Genomic DNA, 22310 nt, shown 5'->3' with positions numbered 1-22310 from the left:
GACACGTGGGCTATACCCATCACTGAACTTGTCATCTTCTCTCTAAACCTGCTTCTGGGCCCAATTCCCTCTGAGGTGCTGGTTGGTGAGGTTTAAGTCCAGGTGTGTTAGCCAGAAATCTTAGTATCAGATGTAGCTCCTTCCTCACCTTTTCTCCTACATCTGGTCTCTCACTAGTTGACTTTACATCTTCAATATCTTTCTTATCCGTTCCCATTGCCCCAGCCTCACAACCACTTCCCTGGTGCTGGCCTCCTGATGGATATCCTCCTTTCTCTACCCACTGTCACCCCTCCCAGTTGATTCTCCACAGATAGTGGCTTGGATCAGGTCCTTGCCTGCCTCATGCCCTCTGTGCTCTCCAGGGTCCTAGGATGATGTCCACACCCTCTTCGGGTTGACACGGATCTGCTTTTGCTCTTCAGCCTCCTATCCTACCATTCCGCCCTCATATTCCCCAGGCCAGTTCCCTGAACTTATTTCATTTCCTGGGATTGAGCTTCAGGCTCTTTCTTACCTTCAGGTCTTATCTGCAAGCTCCTTCACTCCTGTCCATACAGATGTGCAAAAGGACACAAACAGATTCACCTCCTCTGCTTCTGGCCAATTCCTCAGATTAGCCCCACTGCCTTCAGGAGTTCTGTCACCCATCCCAACGATTCCCCTGTTGGGACACAAACCAGTGTGACTCTGTGGGGCAACATATGTTGTATCTGCCTGATTCCGAGTCCGAGTTCCTCCTGACATATCGTCCGGCTCACCTCTGGCCCTGCAAGGTGCCTGCTGCATACTAAGTACTGTCTGGTTGAGAGAATAATTGGTTCATCTTCAGTTTACATCTGAGGGGCCTGAATTGCTGACATTAATTACTTTGTCTGGACTCAGGATTTAAATCCAGGTCCACAACCCACCTGATTTTTTCCAGTCTAGCTGCTGTACCACAGAACGTGGAAAGAGAAAAATATCCCAAGGGCTCCTGTGTGAACTCACCTCTGCATCAGCAGCACTTAGTTTATCCCCCCCTCCTTTTTTAAAGATTTTATTTATTTATTTGAAAGGGAGAAAGCAAGAGAGCATGAATGGAGAAGAGAGGCAGAGGGAGAGGGAGAAGCGGACTCCCCACTGAACAGGGATCCAGACTCAGGGCTCCATCCCAGGACCCTGAGATCATGACCTGAGCTGAAGGCAGACACTTAACCAGCTGAGCCACACAGGTGTCCCTTGGTTTATCATCTTGCAGACCTGCTGCATCTCATCAACTGGTGGCTGTGAATGAATGACTATCTGAAGGCTGAATGTCTATAATTGCTCAGTTGTTTTTTCTTCTCTCTCTCTGGGTTGTATGTGAGATGAGGTGTCCTGTAGACCATAATGTGAACAGAGGCGGAGCAGTCACAGTGTAGGGGTCACCTGGTTATGTTGGTAATCGTGTGGTTAGCGTTGTGCCTTGATTTTTTTTTTTTTTCCAGGCAACTTACAGTCCTGAAGTTGCAGTCAAGTGAGAGAGAGAGAGAGCAAGGCTTTTCTCATTATATTACAGTGGAGGCCCCAGTGAGCAGTAGTTCAGGTTTCTAGAGATTTCCTGTCCCCAGCTTTGGGTTCAGTATCTCCGGTATGTGGGAAGTTTCATGCTTGAAATGGAGACTCTTGGTTGGTGGTGAGGAGCCTGCCCATGGGTGGCTGCTCCAGTTTCCAGCAGGCTGGTGTCTGGGGGAGCAGAAAGCTTGCTTGTCTGTTAACACGCACGTATTTAGTACTTTCTGTGTGCTGGGCCCAGTGGAGGTCTTGGAGGGAGAAGACGGAAAGGCTCAGGGCTTCAGGGATGGCCACGCTCAGCTGATTCTCATTCTGTCCCTTATTAGCTGTGTGCCTTTGGCTCACTGGCTCACGAGCCCATGAAATAAGGGGGACAATGACTTCACGATCCAGTTACGATGGCTCTAGTTGCAAAGAACCTCACATAAGGAGTCATCTTGAGGTGGGATCAGTGACCCTTGACCCAAATGAATGGTGGGTGGTTAATCCAGTGCCTCTGTGGGTCCACCCCTGTGGTAGCCTCCGTGCATTGCGGTCTCAGCAGTGTACCTCCCCTCTTGGTCCTCAACTGGCCGCACTGCAGGCAAGATCCAGAAGCAGAAAAGCGGTCTCTTCCTTGTACCTCTTTTTCGGAGGGAGGGAAAACACCTTGTGGGAGCCCTCAGCAGGTTTTCCTTAGGTCTCAGTGGCCCAGAATTGCCACAGTGGCCTATCTAACTCCAATCCCTGCGAAGAGCAAGGGAATTACCAGGACTGGCCGAGAGACCCCTCTGGCTGGCTGGGTCTCTCCCTGCCAATCCACCGGCACCAGGCTCTCAAGCCTGAACAAATGTGAGATGGGCAGCTAGTGGCGAAGCACACTCGGGGTGCCAGAACCTTCCAAGCCCTGAGGGCTGTACCTGGAGGGCAGCACAGACGCAGGGGAGGTGCTGCTTCCCCTGCCTTCCTCCCAGGGAGCATGCAGACTTGAAAGGGGAAATGCATGTCCTCTCCAGGAGGTAACCAGGCAGATGGAAGCAGCATTGGCTTCTGCATTTCAGGATTCTAGGGGGTGGTTGCCGCCCGCCACAGCGTTGGTGGGCTTTTTGCCGGCTAAGGCCGGGGGATGTTGGCTACCGAGAGAGAAGCAACCTCAGTTGCTCACGGGGCTGTTAGAAGAGCCAAGCTAAGCTTACCAGCAGCGTGCATAGACCTCTGCGAGCAGCCTCTTTCACTGCAGCTCTAGCTGATAAATCACAACTTTTTAGAAGAAATCCCTAAATTGCTAAAGCTTTAATCATCAGTATACATCTGTGTTCCTGTGGGTTAGTAATTCGTGCTTAATATTCTCGCAATAGGAGGCCAGCCACCATCTTCTGGCTCTTTTCGATGTCCCCCTCTCTGTTCCTGGGGGGATGCTGAAACCGGCTCTAGCCATCCCGCCCCGTTTCTCCAGGTGCCTCTGCACCCTGTGCCTCTTTGCTGTTTGTTTTCAGAGCAGTGGAGCAGAAAGAGCACTGGTCCAGGAGTCAGAAGCTGTGTGTCCCTTTGATGTAGTCCCAGTGGTTTATTTTTGCTTTTATTTCCCTTGCCTCGGGAGACATAGTTAGAAAAATGTTGCCACAGCCGATGTCAGAGACATTACTGCCTGTGCCCTCGTCTAGGATTTTCATGGTGTCAGGGCTCACATTTAGATCTTTAATCCATTTCGAGTTTATTTTTGTGCATGGTGTAAGGAAGCGGTCCAGTTTCCTTCTTCAGCATGTGGCTGTCCAGTTTCCCCAACACCATTTGTTGATTTCCCAATTTCATATTTCATTTCCCAATTTCATATTCTTTTCTGCTTTGTGGAAGATTAATTGACCATGTACTTGTGGGTTTATTTCTGGGTTTTCTATTCTGTTCTATTGATCTATGTGTCTATTTTTGTACCAGTACCATACTGTCTTGATGACTACAGCTTTGTAATAGAGCTTGCAGTCTGGAATGGTCTCCAGCTTTGCTTTCCTTTTTCACAATTGCTTTGGCTATTAGGGGTCCTGTGTGGTTCCCTATCCACCTGTGTGGTCCTGGAATTAAAATAAAATTATAGAAAAAAGAAGCTATGTGTCCTGATTCTGGCTGTGTCACTAGTGTGCCATGTGATTCAGGTGAGTCTGTAACCTGGGGGAGTGGGTGCAGGGGTGGGGCAAGGGGGAGGGTGGGGGAGGGAGGGATAGTCTCTGTTGCCTTCCCAGGCCTCTGGGACTAGCCAATCAGTTGTGGCTTTCTTGCTCCTCATTGCCTCAGGCCTAGACTCAGCTGTAGAATGCTTTTCCCTACAAGTAGGCAGCTGTTGCTAATGGGTTCATCTGGGGAGACAATCAAATGCATCCGGTTTTCCACCCCAGAACTAGTAAACCTGGGGCCTTTGCACTTTTATCATTTCTCTTTGGCAGACTCGATAAAAGCTGATGTTCCCTACTCTGTCCTGATGTTGCCTGCTTTTTGAGAGCGTTGTGAGAGGGCCAGGGGAAACCCTGTTCCTGTAGGACCTGTTATTATCAAGGGCTCTCACACGGGGGCGGGGGGGGCGGGGGAGGGGGGGATATTGTGGCAACAGTGACTGCCTTGGTCTTGTTCACTGAGAAATCACCGGCATCTAGCCCAGTGCCTGGAATGTAATAGGATGGAGCTATTTGTGGAGTTGAATGGAGGAGTTTGGCGGAGTGGGGGAGGGTGGTCTGCATGAGAAAGCTTGCCCTCATCTCTGTAGGAGCTATCCTGGGGATGGCATTTGGAAAAGACACCTGGGTGGCTCAGTGGTTGGGCGTCTGCCTTCAGCTCGGGGCGTGATCCTGGGGTCCCGGGATCAAGTCCCATATCAGGCTCCTTGCACGGAGCCTGCTTCTCTCTCTGCCTCTCTCTGTGTGTCTCTCATGAATAAATAAATAAAATCTTAAAAAAAAAAAAAAGGAAAAGAAAGCTGCTTCCCTCCTCCTTTTGGATATTATTAGAGTTGTAAAAATCTTCTCTAGGATTTCTTCTCTATGAATTTGCATTTTGGCTTTCAAAGCCTTAGAAAAAGAATTCAAAGTAAAGCCCCAGCCTGGGAGAGGAGGCAGGTTCTTTGGGGCTGGGCCTAGGGAACGATTAGGTGCTTTGGAAATGGAGGTCTGGCTGCCTGCTGGCTGCCCTGGTCCCCAGCAGCGGCTGCCACCTGGCTGCTCTCCCCTCTCAGCCAACCCCCCTTCTGCACCTGTAGAGTCATTTCTTTATTTTATTTTATTTTTATTTTTATTTATTTATGATAGTCACACACACACAGAGAGAGAGAGAGGCAGAGACACAGGCAGAGGGAGAAGCAGGCTCCATGCACCGGGAGCCCGATGTGGGATTCGATCCCGGGTCTCCAGGATCGCGCCCTGGGCCAAAGGCAGGCGCTAAACCACTGCGCCACCCAGGGATCCCTGTAGAGTCATTTCTTACTTGCTTTGAGGGTCCACCTCCTGGCTGAGCGCTCACTTCCTGAAGCCCCCTGAGAGTTGTGGGCATGTCTTTGACCTGTCTGGAAAGGGTTCTTGTCATGGCTTTCCTGCCAGGAATGGAAGCAAAGAAATGGGCACAGTGCGGTCACTGTGTATAAGGCCTCACTAAACAGAAGCCTCATAGCCAATTCTCAGTTTCCAGGTGGGCAAACTGAGGCTCAGAGGAGGTGGGAACCCAACAGGTAGGAGATAAAGCTGGGGACGAGGTCTAGAAGGACAGCAGTGTTTCTGTGACATGGAGCGGCCAGGTACACACAAGTAGGATGATCCTGGGGTGCCTGTGGGGCTCAGTTGGTTAAGTGTCTGACTCTCGATTTTCAGTTCAGGTCATGATCTTGGGGTCGTGAGAAGGAGCCCTGAGTGGGGCTCTGCGCTCAGCGTGGAGCCTGCTTGAGGTTCTCTCTATCTCATTTCTTCTGCTCCTCCCTGGCTTATGCGTGTTCTCCTCTCTCTCTCAAAATAAATAAATAAATCTTTAAAAAGAAGTAGAATGATCCCACAGGAGAGTGTGGGCTAAGGGGGGGGGGGGGCATCCAGCAAGTACACTGGGTGAGGAACAGGCACTTTCTTCCCATTTACTGTTACTTCCTTCACTCGCCTCCAGGTGTGTTTCTTGGGGTCTAGCCCTTTAAGATGGGTTATATGCTGTCTCCATCCTGGTGGCCTCTGTTCTTGCTTTCATACTGCTGTCCCCGGGAAGAGGAAGGCACCTTGGGCCGTCCTTAAAAATATGTGTGAAGAGGACAAAGAACATCTGGCTGTTCATATGGGAGAGCTTCTGTCTCCTTCCTCTGTCTATGGACATTGATCCCTGGCCGGACTGGGGAAGAGACCATTGTTGTTGTTGTTTTTTACGTTGAGGTATAATTGACACATCACATCATATTAGTTTCAGTTGTATAATGTAATGATTCAATATTTGTATACCTTGCTAAATGATCACTATCGTAAGTGTAGTTAACATCTGTCACCGTAATGAATTACAAATATTTTCTCATGCTGAGAACATTTAAGATTTATTCTTCTAGTAACTTTCAGATATAGTGGTCCCCCATTTCCCATGGGGGATATGTTCCAAGACCCCAGTGGATGCCTGAAACCATAGATAATACCTTACTCTGTGTATGGTACATTTTTTTCATATATATTTATATATGTACATACATACACCTATGATAAAGTTTTAATTTACAAATTAAGCATAGTAGGAGAGTAACAAGAATAATAATAAAGTAGGATAATTCTAACAGTGTACTGTAATAAAAGTTATAAGAATGTGGTCTCTCTCTCTCTCAAAATATCTTATATACCATGCTCACCCTTCTGATGTGAGATGGTAAAATGCCTATGTGATGAGATGAGGGAAGGTGAATGATGTTGATGCTGTGACGTAGCATAAGGCTATTCTTGACCTGATGATTCATCAAAAGGAGGAACCTCTGCTTCCAGACCATGGTTGACTATAGGTAATTGAGACCATACATAAGGGGTGGCTACTGTGCAGTATTATTAACTGGAGTCACCATGCTGTACGTTACATCTTCATGACTTATTTATAACTGCAATTTTGTACTTTTGACCCACTTCACCCATTTTATCTACCCTCCCACCCCCCGCCAAACCCGCATGTTTGGCAACCACCAATCTGTTCTCCGTATCTATGACTTCTGTTGTTTATTTGTTTTTCTGAATTCCATATATGTGATCATACTGTATTTGTCTGAGTCTGACATTTTTCACTTAGCACCATATCCTTAAAGTCCGTTGTTTGCAAATGGCAAGATTTAATTCTTTTTTATGGCTGGATAAAATTTCATTGTATGTACATACCACATTTTCTTCATCCACTTGTTCATTGATGAACGCATAGGTTATTTCTAAATCTTGACTATTGTAAATGATGCTGCATTGGGTGTGGGGGTGGATGTATCTTCTCAAGCAAGTGTTTTTGTTTTCTTTAGATAAATACTCAGAAGTGGAATTGCTGGATTATATGGTAGTTCTATTGTTAAATTTTTGAGAAATCTCCATATTTTTTCCTAGTGGCCGCACTGATTTACATTCTTACCCACAGCGCACAAAGGTTCTCTTCACATCCTCACCAACACTTGTTACTTCTTGTCTTTCTGAAAATAGCCATTCTAACAGGTGTCAGGTGATATCTCGTGGTTTTGATTTGCATTTCTCTGATGATGAGTGATGTTGAGCACTTTTGCATGTATGCATTGGCTATCAGTGTATTTCTTTGAAAAAATGTCTATTCAGATCCTCTGCCCCATTTTTATTTGGATTGTTTTTATGCTATTGACTTTTATGAATTCCTTATATATTTTGAATATTAACCCCTTATCAGGTATATGATTTATAAATGTCGTCTCCCATTCAGTAGGCTGTCTTTTCATTTTGTTGATGGTTTGCTTTGTTGTGCAGAAGTGTTTTAGTTTGATATCATCCTACTTGTTTTTACTTTCATTGCTTTTGCTTTCATTTTTGCTTTTAGAGTCAGGTTAAAAAAAATCATTGCCAAGACCAATGTTAAGGAACTTACTACTTATGCTTTCCTTTAAGAGTTTTATAGTTTCAGATGTAACATTCAAGTCTTTAATCCATTTTGAGTTAATTTTTGAGGATGGTATAAGATAATGGTTCCGTTTTGTTCTTTTACATGTGGTTGTTCAGGTTTCTCATCACTATTATTCTATATACTATAGTACTTTCTCCATTGTATGTTCTTGGCTCCTTAGTCATAAACTAACTCACCATACGTGCATGGGCTTATTGCTGTGATCTCTGTCTGTTCCAGTGATCTATGTGTATGATTTTATGCCAATACCATACTGTTTTGATTCCATAGTTTTGTAATACAGTTTGAAATAAGAGAGTATGATGACTCTAGCTTTGTTCTTTTTTCTAAAGATTGCTTTGACTATTAGGGTCTTTTGTGGTTCCATATAAATTTTAGGATTGTTCTATTTTTGTGAAAAATACCATTGTGATTTTAATACAATTACATTGAATCCATTGATTGTTTGGATTGTATGGAAATTTTAACAGTATTAATGATTCCAATCCATGAGCAAAGACTATCTTTTCATTTATTTGTGTCTTCATTTTCTTTTATCTGTATCCTGTAGTTTTCAGTGTATAGGCCTTTCACCTCCTTGGTTAAATTTATTCCTAGGAATTTGATTCTTTTTTTTTTTTTTTTTTTTTTAATTTATTTTTATTTTATGATAGTCACAGAGAGAGAGAGAGAGGCAGAGACACAGGCAGAGGGAGAAGCAGGCTCCATGCACCGGGAGCCCGATGTGGGGATTCGATCCCGGGTCTCCAGGATCGCGCCCTGGGCCAAAGGCAGGCGCCAAACCACTGCGCCACCCAGGGATCCCTGATTCTTTTTGATATAATTATAAATGGTATTGCTTTCTTAATTTCTCTTTTGATTGTTTCCTAATACAAAGAAATGCAACAGATTTTTATATATTGCTTTTGTGTCTTGCAACTTTATTGAATTTGTTTATTCTAATACTTTTTGGGTGGAGTGTTCAGGGTTTGATATATGTAAAATCATGTCATATGCAAATAGTGAGTTTTTCTTTTCTGATTTGGATGTGCTTTATTTCCTTTTCTTGCCAAATTGCTCCAGCTCTTGATCTTAGAGGAAAACGTTTCACATTTTCACTGTTGAGTATGATGTTAGCTGTGGGCTTGTCATATATGGCCTTATTATATTGAGGTATGTTCCTTCTATACTTACTTTGTTGAGAGTTTTTATCATAAATGGGTGTTGAATTTTCTGCCTTTTCTGCATCTATTGAGATGGTCATATGATTTTTATCCTTCATTTTGTTAATATGGTATATTAGTACACTGATTAGTGGATGTCAAATCAGCCTTGAATCCCTGGAGTAAATCCCAGTTGATCATGGTGTATTCTCCTTTTAATACATGGTTGAATTTGACTTGCTAATATTTTGTTGAGGATTTTGTGTCTGTATTCATCAGGGATATTGACCTATAGCTTGCTTTTTTTGTGGACTCTTTGGTTTTTGTATTATGGTAATGCTGGTCTCATAAAAGGAGTCGGAAGCATTACTCTTCTACTTTTTGGAGGGATTTTTGAGAAGGATTAATTAATTGTTTTTTGAATATTTGGTGGAATTCACCCTGGGCTGTCTGGTCCTGGGCTTTTGTTTGTTGGGAAGTTTTTAATCACTGATTAGATCTCCTTACTAGTAATAGGTGTGTTCAGATTTTCTATTTCTTGATTTAGTCCTGGTAGAGGAGGGAGATTTATTCCAACCATGCCTTTTAGAATTTATGTGAGAACTTATTCATTTATCCATCACCTGGGTGGATAGCATAGGCATAGGGAACAATAAAAGGAGCAGGGTACTCGGTCCTCTAGGAATTTATAATTTGAGAGTCTTTTTTTAACAATAAAATTTTAATAAGGATTTTATTTATTTGAGAGAGAGCATGAGGGGGGAGGAGGGGCAGAAAGGGAGGGAGAGGGAGAAGGGGTGAAGCAGGTTCCCCACTGAGCAGGGAGCCCAATGTAGGGCATGATCCCAGGATCCTGGGATCATGACCTGATCTGAAGGCAGGCACTTAACCTACTGCTCACATGGTTTAAATGTCAACAATCGAAAGAAAAAAGATGAATAATCTCCTATCCCTGATCTTTCAGTCATCTAGTTCCCCACTCAAGAGGTAACTACTGTGAATAGTGTCTTTCTGAAGACATGCTGTCCATGTCGTTGAGTGGCTCTTGACAGGGCCCAGGGAGGTGGAGCTAATCAGGGTAACCCAGGGAAGATTCTTCTAAGGGCACATGGCTGCAGCCATCAGGCGATGGGGGTCAGGGAGGATGGGCAGGCAAGATATTTTGAAAAAGATTCCTGGAGGGCTTGGGTATAATCCTTGCTTCCAAACCCAGCTGTGGGTCTAGCTAGATAGGCAAGACATTTACACATGGGAATGGATATAGTAGTACAAGATTTCAGTAGAAATGAAGGTCAAATTCCTGGTACAGCCAGACGGTGCCCCCACCCAGAGGAGCAAGATAGGAGCAGCGGGTCTCCATCACTGGCCGGGGCTTTAAGAAAGGTTACTATCTTCAACCTGTCTGGGCCTCCTGGTTCCTCACCTATGAAACCTCTAATCTAGGGTTTTAAACTTTTTTTCTTTGAAGCCCAGTAGCAGTCTGAAGGAACCCATAGTCTTCTTTAAACATGCAGGATTATAAATGTAAATAAATTACACTGATATACAGTGGTTTCCCCCCTTGGGGGCCGCAGAGTAGTCCGATGGCACAGAGACTCTTGCTCTGAGGAGAGCTAGGGCCAGATTCTGGCTCCCATGGGCTGTTCTGCATCTCGACACTGCTTGGGGCCTGGTGGTGTTCAACCAAGAGAAGGGGGTTCCCTCTGAGGTTGCTTTGAAAAGAGTCAAATGAACAACCCCATTTCCCCCATAATTAGCTTCCCCTCTGTCTACACTAGATCTGCTTTCCTAGCTGAAGATGAGTAGGTCTGTCTGGTGTTTGATTTCCAAAAGGTGGCAGCACTGTTCTGGGCAACAGAATCCCAGGCACCTGGGTGGGGAGTGCCTGCCCTCACAGCCTGGCTTCTGTAGCCCAGTGGAGAATTTTGGAGTCAGCCTGCCTGGTCTTACCTGTGTTACTGTCTCCTCCCCAGTTGCCTTGGAGATGCACCAAGCCTGCCGAGCTTCTGTTCCCGGCCTGTGGTGGGGCCACTCTGAGGGCTGCTGGGCCTCACAGGCACATGTCTCAGGATAGGCCTGCCAGCAGATGCAAAAGAAAGTCATGTTCCTGCAGTTGACTTTTTTCCCCTCCTCCTTTTGGTGTTTGGCATGAGGGTTCTGGAGGGTGGTCAGTGTTTTGAGCAATGCAGTCTTGGCTGGCTTAGGCCAAATTTTTTCTTTTCAAATAATTTAACATTGGCTAGGACAGCATCAAGTATTTGTTTAAGGTACGGAGAAGTGCAATGAGATCCAGTGTGGGGGAGTCCCTTCAGACTCCTCAGGGTGTCTTCAGTTGTCCCTCTGCCATGGGTTCTGGGGGCTGTAAGCTGCTTCTGATATGTGCGTTCACATGGCTACAGTCAATACCTGAGCATAATTGAAGCAGTCGAGTTTCAAGAATCTATTAGAAGCTGTAATTGCCTTCAGTAGATGAAGAGCTTCAGAAGGGCCTGGTTCAAATGTCCATTCTGCCTGCTGGATACACTGGCTCTCCTCTTCAGTCAGTGCCTCTAGAACCCAAATACAATCTCCGGGAGACTGACATCTACATCTCATTCTCTACACCGCCCCGCTAGTCCTCTGTTTCCTCCATCTTCTCTGTGTTCTCTCTTCTACACAGGGATCCATACAGACACATTTGCACATTTGTTAAGGCAAAGAAGGGAAAAAACCCAACAATATTATTCATCCATTTATTACCAAATTATATATTGTACCCTTGCTATGTACTAGGCACTGTCCAGAGATGGACCGTTATTAAGATGGGCACAGTCCCTATTCCATGGAGTTTATAGTCTAGAGGGAGGAGACGGACAATGTACAAATGAGCAAATGTGCTAGAAAAGTATTGGGTGTAAATATGCTCTCCAGATAAATGGTCTTAGGTTGTGATAGAGTTGTCACTCTACACAGGGTGAGCAGGGAATGCCTGCCACCTGGAAGACATGACTATTGTCAGCAAGATATGGCATCAAGGCCATGGGGTGGGCAAGCACCTGTTGTGTTTAAGGCATAGAGAGAAAGCTGGAAGTGGGGTTGACAGAGGCAGGGGCCAGGTCATAAGGTGTGATGTAGTCTTTGAAGGTTTCTAAGCAAGTGAGTAAAAAAGTACCACTAAGCCAATTAAATGGACTCATAATTCCCATCAAGTGCACCCATTGGGGCTTTTTTGAGGGACCTCAGCAAAGGATACCAGAAGGTAGCTGGAGCCAGCTGGAGTTTGTGTGATATTCAGCTGTGTGCTCACTGCATGTTATTTCATCGAGACCCTTCAACAGCTCCATTGTTACCATCCGTTTATCCATAAGAAAAGCAAGGTACAGAGGTGGAATAATTCACCCAGCTGGAGAGGCGGACTTGAGATTCAAACCCAGTGGGCAAGCTCCAAGCCCCCAATTCATATGCCTTCCTGGAATTGGACCCTTGGACAGCTTTTTTATTGTTGTTGTCAACTTATTTTTATTACTTATTTTTTTTAACCCACGATTTATTTATTTATTTATTTATTTATTTAGTAACTCTACACCCACGGTGGGGCTCAAACTCATGACCCCATCGTCAAGAGTTGCATGTTTCTCCGACTGAGCCAGCCAGGTGCCTCATATTACTATTTAATATGTGTGAAACGTTGTTATAATTTGCATTTTTTTGAACACTATGAGATGGAACAGTTTTTCCTGTGTCTATTTTTTAAAATTGTGATAAAAATATATAACATACAATCTGTCATTTTAACCACTTTTAAGTGTACAGTTCAGCGGCACAAAGTACATTCACACTTTCTTGCAACCATCACCACCATCCATTTCTAGAACTTTTTTGTCACCTCCAAACGTGTAGCCATCAAACAAGAGCTATTCATTCCTCCTCCCCTAAGCTCCTGGTAACTTTTTTTTTTTTTTTAATTTTTTATTTATTTATGAGAGTCACAGAGAGAGAGAGAGAGGCAGAGACACAGGCAGAGGGAGAAGCAGGCTCCATGCACCGGGAGCCCGACGTGGGATTCGATCCCGGGTCTCCAGGATCGTGCCCTGGGCCAAAGGCAGGCGCCAAACCGCTGCGCCACCTAGGGATCCCATCTCCTGGTAACTTTGAATCTAATTTGTCATTATAATTTTTCCTAGTCTAAACACTTCATATAAGTACGACCACCCAATATGTATCCTTTTTGCCTGGCTTATTTGACTTAACACCTGTCTTCAGCGTTCGTTCATGAGGCAGCAGGCATCAGAACATTATTCTTTTTTATGGTTGAATAATGCCCCATTGTGTATACATAGCACATTTTGTCTGTCTTTCCGTTAATGGAGTTTTCACCTGGGGGCAGCTTTTCACACAGAGACAAGGCCTTACAACTACTCACTCCTGTTCTGGAGATACTTCCCGAACCCTGGCAAATCTGTATTTGTCTTGGGTCAGGAGTCACCCTCCACTGTGTGTGGTTAGGGGTGCTGCTGAGTTTCTTAAGATAACGAGCTTCAGACTATATTTAAAAAGTTCAAGTGATGGGGAGCCTGGCTCAGTCAGTTGAGTACCTGATTCTTGATTTCAGCTCAGGTCATGATCTCAGGGTCATGAGATTAAGCCCTGCATCAGGCTCTGTGCTTAGTGGGGAGTCAGCTTGTCCCTCTCCCTCTGCTCCTCCCCTACTCACTCTCTTTCTCTCTCTCTCTAATGAATAAAATCTTAAAAAAAAAAAAAAAAAACTCAAGAGGAATGCTATAACTGTTCTTGTGCCAATACCAACTCTAATTAGGTTCTTTCCCTGTCCGTTCCATAGATGGATAGTGTCAGAGAGCGCCACAGGAGTTATTTCATTGTTTACTTCTAAGCATGAAATCATCTGCTGTAGGTGGAAATTTAGCTTGTTCTTGAAATTCTCCAGAGTAGCCACACAGGAACCCCAAGTCTGTGTGGGGGGCCAGATCTATCTTCAGTGTCCTCATCTGTAAAATCACATTAAACTCCTTCTAAGGGACTATATATCCTTCCCAAACAGAGAGGTTAAGATACTCCCTTCTAATTCTACCCTGGTCTCTTCCTTGCTACTTAGTCATTAAGCCTTCGCCTCTCTCCTCTCACCATTCCCCCACAGCAATCCCACATTACAGTGATGAGATGACAAAGCCGACTTTCAGGGTGCAAGGCCCAGGGACGCAGCTCCCTCACTTGCTGGGTTGCTATATGATGGGGGCCCCTTCCCCTCCCAGCAGCCTTTCTCTGATGCCTGGAAGTGCTGGTGGCCTTGGGAAGTTTGATTTATGTCTTTTTGCGTGAACTGCCCCCTCTCTCATCACCAGGAAATCAACGGTGCTGGCGGCTACCTGTTTGCTCAGCTGCCAGCTGCCAGAGAGGAGAAAATCCACACCGCCTCAATGTCCCCTGAGGCACTAAGCTGCTCACGGCTAGTTTTCTTTTTCAGAACGATAAATCTGAGCAATCCAGTGCTGCAGCAGGTGCTGGAGAGGAAGAATGAGGTCCTGTGTGTCCTGACACAGAAGATAGTGACGACCCAGCAGTGCGTGATATCGGAGCACGTTCAGATTGAGGAGAAGTGTGGCGGCATAGTGGGGATCCAGACCAAGACCGTGCAGGTGTGCGTGCCCAGGGCACAGGCGTGGGCTCAGCGGGCTCTCTGGTCCCAGTCATTGTGGCCAGGGTCAGGGGCTGCTTTGGGTGGTGTCTTCGTTTGTCAGGACCCTTCTGTAGTGAACTAATAGAAACCCAACTCAAACTGGCTTAAGCGAGATATAATCTATTGGCGCCTATAACTGAAACACTCCGAGTAGTTCTGGCTTCAGTCACTTTTAGATCCCAAATTTGGAAAACTGGCGTGTGCTGCCTTCCTGGGGGTGGATTCCCTCTCAGGTAGGCATCCTCCTTGTGGTGCAGCAGCTCCATGCTTTCATGCCACCTGCTGCCATCCCAGGGGAAAGTGTGCTCAGGGTTGGCTCCCACCGGACCCTCCCTGGTTGCACCCATTCCTGAAGCAGACCCAGGACTAGGGCAATAGGACCAGAATGGCCACCCAGCTTGGGACAGGTGCCTTCCCAAAAGAAAATGCGGCAAAGGAGCACTGGCCATGTCAATGTTCAGGTAACTGCTGGAGCCCCTCAGAGCCAGGGGTCTCAAAATGATTACTTTGGAATCAACTGCCTCAAATCCTTTGTGAATGGAGTGATGGGAGGTAGAGAGCAGTATATGTGTCTATATACACATAGACAGATGCTTCTGGATTAAAATAGTCTTACCAGGTTAATCCCTGAGCCAGTACTAAGCTTCTGTGGAACAGGAGGCTACCAACCCCAAACTGCTCCACAGCTTGCCCTGGTGCCTGATGTCCTATTCTTAGACATTTGCTCCCTGGGGGAAATTTTGGCATTTGTTAGAGGACCTGGGAAAGTTGTATTTGGAAGGAGGTGGAGACAGAGTCTGGTGTGGAGCAGGACTCTCACTGGGGCAGTGATGAGGGAGGTGCCCGACGAGAGGTGGCTGTGGTCAGCCTTGCCAGTATTTCTGCCCATGGTGACCCTCACCACAGGCCTGGCCCCTGCCTGGGAATCCGGAGGCTGGCTGTCCTTATACAAACCAGGATCAAGTTGCTACAAGGGGTCTCTGATCTCCAGTGTTTAGGCAACGATCATCTTCCCAGGCCATCATGGGAAGAGGTCATGTTTGTAACAGTGTTGGAAGGAGAGAGCTTTAGTGTTTGACCACTTGGCATTTCCGGTAATCCTCCTCTTGTCCTTACCTCTCTTCCCTCCTTCCCCGGCTCTAGGTTTGTTTGACTGCACAGTGTGCCGTCCACAGGAGTCTGGAATGATGCCCTTTTGGGGGCTCCTCACTGTTAAGCTAGGTTCTTCCAGTCAGGCTTTGAAATTGTCCAGATTTTCATCATTGTCCAGGATGTAGGAGTGGTTACCCTAATCCTCCGTGAGGGAAGTGGGAAGTTATCTTACATACCTTCTTTATTCAGTGCCATAGACCTAGCCTGTCTCCCACACTCTGGAATCTCATTTTGTGTACCCACAAAAGTTTGCTCATTTACTTTTCAATATCTGCACTACATCATGAGGCCCACAAGGATTGAATCCTTACCTACTTTGCTGGCCAGCTTCTCTTTTTCACTTGGTTCCTTGGGCATTGGCTGAATGCCTCTCGTGTGCAAAGCCCTAGGCCGGCCACAGTGGGGAGGCAGAGAGAATCCTGGGGGAGTCTGAGCATACAGGTGAATGCATATGCTCTTATTCACAGGTGTCCGCAAAGGAGGATGGGAACATCACCAAGGATACCAACATAGCGCTGGAGATCCCAGCTTCCACCACCATCGCCTATGGCATCATTGAGTTGTATGTGAAACTGGATGGCCAATTTGGTGAGTGCTGCCTCCCGCTCTGGGTATTAGAGGAAGGAGATGGGAAGTGTGGGGGTGTCCCATGACAAGTGAGGCAGGTGGGGTGCATTGGGAGGGCATCAGTGTGGGTCAACTTTCACCAGCGTGGCACAGGGTCTGCAACGTGGTCTCTGCTGTCAGACAGACTGGGTATCAGTGCTTGGTGTCCTAGGAGGCCTCAAGCAAGTTGTGGATGAGCCTTAACGCCCCATCTCTGGAAGGAGAAAGACATTCCCTCACAAGCCGCAGTCAGGATTAAATGGGATGAGCACGTGAAGTACCTGGCACAGTGGTTGTTTAAGTTACGCTGTCTGCGTCAGCCCTTAATCATACTGTCAGCAGCAGCATCTCACCTTCCTTCCCCAACCAATATGAAGCCAAAAACACAGTACTTGACCTTGCTCTGCTGATCACCAGTGTTCAGAGCTGGGAGATCCTGGTCATTGCATCATTTGAAGAACATGAGGGCTTTAGCTTCGCTCCTGTCTGCTGATCTTAGATGCTCATGGCCCCTCTCTCATGCTCATCCTGAGAAGAGGTTGTGTTGAGCCCATGAAAACTGTTGACCACTTCTGGGGGACATGAATGAATAAATGTAACATAATGATTGACTTTTTAAGGTATGGTAATGTCATAGTTATGTTTATAAAGACTCTGTTTTTAGAGATTTATACTGAAGTCTTCACAGATGAAATGGTAACACGTTTGTGGTTCGATTCAGAAATAATCTGGATGGTGTAAGGAGTGGGTGCATGGGGTCCACAGAGGGAAAGAACAATCACTGAAGCTGGTCGGTGGGTACATGGGGGTTCATTATACTACTCTAGTCTTGTGCCATTTCACATCTTCCATAATGAAAGAGTTTTAGGGACGCCTGGGTGGCTCAGTGGTTGAGTGTCTGCCTTTGGCTCAGGGCATGATCCCGATCCTGGGATCGAGTCCCCCATCAGGCTCCCCTCAAGGAGCCTACTTCTCCCTCTGCCTGTGTCTTTGCCTCTCTTGGTCTCTCATGAATAAATAAAATCTAAAAAAAAAAAAAAAAGTTTCAAAAAGTGTGCCATAATAGGCCATTCACGTGTCCATTGCAGTCTCCTGCTTTTCTCCCATTTGTTCTCTGTAAGATTAGGGAGGAAGAAGTTCCCCAGGAGTCAGCCTTTTATGTGTACTTGGCCCACTCGAGGTAACATGCCGTTGAGCTACAACTACAGGTACTCAGAACGTGCACCGTCCCTACAGTCACACGCTCCTGGGAGTATAGGAGCCAAAGAAGACACATGGGAGGCAGGGGAGGCAGTGGCAGAGACTCCACAGCCTCTTTCATTTCATTTCACACATGGAACAGCCTCCATTCCAGGGAGGTGACCAAGGATGAGGGGGTTAGTTTTAAGAAGCTGGTCTAGAGAGGTTAGTCAGGGACACATGAAATGCCAGGAATACCCAGAATCATGACATACAGGCTTTTGCTTGGCCTGGTTTCAGATTTGTGTTCTCGTTGGCATTTTTATTATTTTACTCTGTCTCTTCGGAAGACTTTGTCTACTGAACAAACTGCGTTAAGATGATTAAGTTGTCCCTCTTGTTTTTGCTGTCGGCATGTTGCTCCATGCACTCACAGGACTCCAGCCTAAAGCGTTGGGGCCTGGCTAACCTGCCCAGAAGGGCTGGCACTTTCATAAGCGTCTTGAAAGCTGGGCCCGACCCTGAGGCTGCCCGTGAGTGCTCTGAGGACCTTTGGACCAGGCCGCCTCTCTAGGCTGTCTCTCTGAGGAGGTCCTGCCCTGCTTTCAGCCCCGTTGGGGCACCTGTTGCTCTCCTGGGAAGCCTCCCTTTTCTCCACAGGGTTGGAAACACCTAGCCTCCTCTGGTGTGGCTCTCCCGTTTGCATTTCAATGTCAAGCCTTTTAGCTTGGCTGGCTTCTGCCTTCTTTGAAATAAACTTCTCTTTGTGCTGTGGAGAGGTGCCCAGGGGGAATTCTGGGGCCCTCTCGGCTCACTTCGCATGCCCTGACCCAGGAAGCCCTGCTCCGTGGCTCTTTCCCACTGACAACTACCAAGCCTGTGCAGCCTGGCGGACAGGCTGACATTGTATGTGACTTGCTGCCTGATTTTTTTTTAAAGACTTTATTTTTTCATTCATGAGAAACACAGAGAGAGAGAGGCAGAGACACAGGCAGAGGAAGAAGCAGGCCCCATGCAGGGAGCCTGGTGTGGGATTCGATCCCGGGTCTCCAGTCTCACGCCCAGGGCCAAAGGCAGGGGCTAAACCACTGAGCCACCCAGGGATCCCCACACTGCCTGATTTTTAAGCCAGTTCTGCGATTTTTCCTTTTTGCCATCTGTGTTTTCTGTTGCTCTTGCCACAGAGTACTCTGATCTGGCTTCATAAACAGACATGCAGGGGCCAGAGGGGGCCCTTAAGAGGCTGCCTTCCGGCCTTCTGGGAGGATCCTGTGTGTCCTCTGAAACTCTAAGCAGGCGCTGACTCCCTTTGTATCCCTGGGGGGAGGCACCTGTGCAGCCTGTCCTCCCCAAGAGATTCTCTCGGCCGTGCCCCCTTCCTCACCAACAGCCCCTCCCTTGCATAGCCAATCAGAAGCATCATTTTATGGTCTCGAACTTTAGCCTTGTGCTTTGTATAATTAGGCATAAGGCCAGTGTCCTTTCCGCGTGTACCCCCCTGATTGGAGCCCCGTGGCTAGGAGCCCGCGCTCCCCGCCCTGCCTGCGTCTGTGCACCTCGGCAGGTGTACTGGCCCTGACGGCATCTGCCTACTGAGTCCTGCCGCACACTCTTTTTTTTTAATTAAAAAAAAAATTTTTTTTTCTGCCGCACACTCTTAATTGGCTCCCCTGCTTCTCGGAATCTTTCCCCATCTGTTCTGTTCTAGCACTGTAGCCACTGTGATTATTTAAAAATAAAAATGTGGTCAATTCACACACCTGCTTAAACACCCTTCGGAGGCTCCCTGTGTCCCAAGATAAAGCTTGCCCCAGCATTTGTCCGGCCTTCCTTCTAGTCTCCAGATGCCGCTGCTCTAGCCAAGACCCTGTTCTTGGTCTTACCCAGAGTTCCAGGACTACCTGCATGCTCTCTGCCTCTTCGCCTTGCTAATTCCTACCAAAACTTTAGGGGGTTCCTTAGACACTGCTTTATCCCAGAATCCTTTTCTAGTTCTCTCTCTGCATTTGCCACGGTCTCTGGCTTTAGGGACCCGACCACCTCCTCCAACAGCACTTGTGACCTCTGTCCCCACTTACACTTATTGTCCAGGCCTGGACTGTAGTCCTTTTGTGTCACTGGCCCCTAGCACAGTGCCTGACACTGAAAAGAATGAAAGAACTGGCAGTGTCTTCAGGGGCCTGTGCATGTATATGGGCAAGAGTGGTGCTGGTGCCATAGACTCCTGAAATACCAGTTGGGGGCCCTGTGCAGCTCTCGGCAGGACTTGAGACTATGTTAATAGTCATGGTGGCTGCTCTGGGGGAGCAAAGGTATTACCTCAGGGCTGGTTCACGTTTATCTGCCTCAGTGCCTGGTGGAACGGGCAAAGCCAGCCACGGGTGCCCTGGGTGCGCAGTGAGTGTGGGTCATAGGTGAGTAAATGAAGGGTTGTTTCATTGGTCTTTAGATAGCTATTCGATCTTTTACATCATTAGTGCCTACAAGAAAACAAAAATATGTGCTAATCCTCATGCCTTCCACATTTTTATTCCATAGCCTGTGCTTAAGTACACAAATCATTAAATAGAAGTATAAAAAGAACCCCAATTCACGAGTTCTCTTACTGTTTTGGCTTATTAAGGACATAATAACTATTGCATAATAATTGTTACCTTTTGGATTCTTAAATATGGAAGTATTTAAGGAAACATTTTATTTTTTTATATTATAGAAAAATTTCATACATGTTCAAAAGGAGAGATAATAATATAATGAACTCCCGTGTACCTACCATCCAGCTTTAATAACTAGGGTGATTCATACTTCATCTATAACTTTACCACCTCACCCATCTCACTCAGTTATTTCGAAACAAATCCTAGGCATTATATTGCTCGGTCTATAAATAGTTCAGTATATCTAAAGATAAGGCTTTTTAAAAAAGACTAGTTTTGCCTTCATATAGATTCATGGAGAACATCTTCATCTGTGTCTAGCTTTTTTCACTTGACGTGTTTGGAAGATTCATTCATACAACTACTAAAGTCAGAAGTTCATTTTTTATTGCGTATTATTTACTAATGAAGAAAAGTTAATATTTTAAAAATACAACCACACACCACTTGTATACTTAAATATATTGTCAATAATACTTTAATGTTATCAGTTCAGTCAAGTCAAATTAATCAAATTTCATTTTTTTTTTGTTTCCTACATTGTGAGTTGTGTAAGATTTGGTTTTGTTAAAAGGAAACTCCCAGGCACCAAATGGTGTCACTTCAGAATTTATTTAGTTGAAATTTTGTTATTTAATAGTTTGTTCAGATCAGGCTAAGGGAATACTTAATGTTTGAAAGATTGCTTCCTACCTCTTCAGAGAGGACACACTGGAGAGTTTTATGTTGAGAACAACCATTTCTCCTTAATTTGTAGGAAGGGGCTGAGTTTTCGTCAAATAGCATAACGTGTAGGAAGTGGGTTTATGGGGTCAAAGAGTGCATGTGTACCCCACCCCTCTCCCTTGTTAGGTAAATCTGGGTCTGAGGTGTGCCAGCAAGGCCCAGTTAACCCTGTGCCGGCTTGTCCTTTTCTCCCACATTACAGAATTATGCCTCCTACAAGGGAAGCATGGTGGCTTTGAACTCAAGAGAAGTGACTCTGTCTTCCTGGACCATCTGCCTTTTCGAGAGTTTGCATACGGGGACATGCCAGATGCTGGGCAGGGATCATCTGCCCTGGATTGGCCGTTGGATGTTTTAAAACAAGGTATTGCCTGCAGGGTGAGGTGTGGTGAGCTGATGGCTACTCGAGCACTGCGGTGCAAGAGGTGATGTGGCCTTCATGAGCCATGACTCCTTAGAGATGTAATAGAGAACATTTGAGAACCGAGAGGACAGTGCCTCCAAGTTGGACCTCAGCAGGACTCACCTCAGTGGCATCTCAGGGAACCTCACGTCTTAGGTGCCATGTTTTGAGGAAGAGATAGATGACTGAAGAATGAGAGGGCATTTTCTTTCATTTCAACCATAGAAGCCTTGCTGACTATTAAAAAATAATTGGTCAGCAACAGAGAGAGAACCCAAAATTTGCATCTGTTTCATTATATTCCAGCCTTCACTGCCAACACAGGCAAGGTTTTGTCAGCCTTACAGAACGCTTTCTTGGGGGCTCTTTATGCACATGGCTTGAAGCCCTGAGGTGCCATGGTGTGACTTACCTGCAGCAACTCCTTTTATTCCCCATGGTATTTTGTGTTTTAAAAAGTTGGCTTTTCTTGTGGTGGCATGGGCAGGGTGTGGAGTGCAGTATGCGGCAGAAGAGGAAATGGGCAAGGAGAAGGTGAAACACAGAATCGGTAGGAGCTAAGAGCTAGTTCAGAATATGGTCTGGCTGGCAAGATAAGAAGATTCTCACGTAGGGGTCCTCAGTGAGTCCCAAACCAGAAGATGCTTCTGTTTCTCTAACAAAAATGGTAGTGTTGGAAGAAATGGCAGGGAAAGCGCAATCTTCAGACGGGGCTTTCACATCTTATGCAGGGCCACAGGCCCTTCTTCTTCCTTGAGATTGATGATTGAGCGCAACTTCCAGCTGCCATTTAAGCACTGTTGTGGGTTAGAAACACAGCAGAGCGGCCCTCTAGCCTTGAACTGTGCTACAGGGAAGTGACACGATAGTTTGTGGGCTGCAGCTTCTTTATAATTTCTTTTCCCACCAGTCCACCCTGTCAGTTGGCCATTCTAGTCAGCTGGGGTGGAGTGGGATGGCTGGGTCTGTGAAGCAGAAATAGGGTGGGGGGCCAGCAAGCCTTTGTGCTCTCAGACCCTAGACCAACCAGGAATGCTCTTCTCTCCAGGCTGAGGTGGCATTCCCTAGCTGTGTTCATAGGGAAATATTTGAATATGTCAGTGACTGATGTGACCCGTTCTCTCCATGGGGCTGACAACTGTGTG

At 46.2% G+C, this 22310-nt stretch overlaps 1 protein-coding gene across 3 annotated transcripts in view; it reads left to right on the top strand.

The window, feature by feature from the left end:
• The window catches only part of GSDME (gasdermin E), a 75765-nt gene that overhangs the window by 30095 nt on the left and 23360 nt on the right, over nucleotides 1-22310 (top strand). For all 3 annotated transcript variants that reach the window (XR_005369540.1, XM_038557134.1, XM_038557133.1), the window contains exons 4-6: nucleotides 14230-14401; nucleotides 16062-16182; nucleotides 20965-21126. Coding sequence is in view for 2 of the 3 variants with exons in the window: in XM_038557134.1 (XP_038413062.1) it covers nucleotides 14230-14401; nucleotides 16062-16182; nucleotides 20965-21126 (455 nt within the window). In the remaining variant the exon portion in view is untranslated. The remainder of the gene's footprint in view (nucleotides 1-14229; nucleotides 14402-16061; nucleotides 16183-20964; nucleotides 21127-22310) is intronic.

Source organism: Canis lupus, chromosome 14 (genome assembly GCF_011100685.1).
Source record: "Canis lupus familiaris isolate Mischka breed German Shepherd chromosome 14, alternate assembly UU_Cfam_GSD_1.0, whole genome shotgun sequence".
Lineage (NCBI taxonomy): Eukaryota > Metazoa > Chordata > Mammalia > Carnivora > Canidae > Canis > Canis lupus.
The sequence above is the reverse complement of the archived record's forward strand: the minus strand, read 5'-3'. Positions and strand labels throughout refer to the sequence as shown.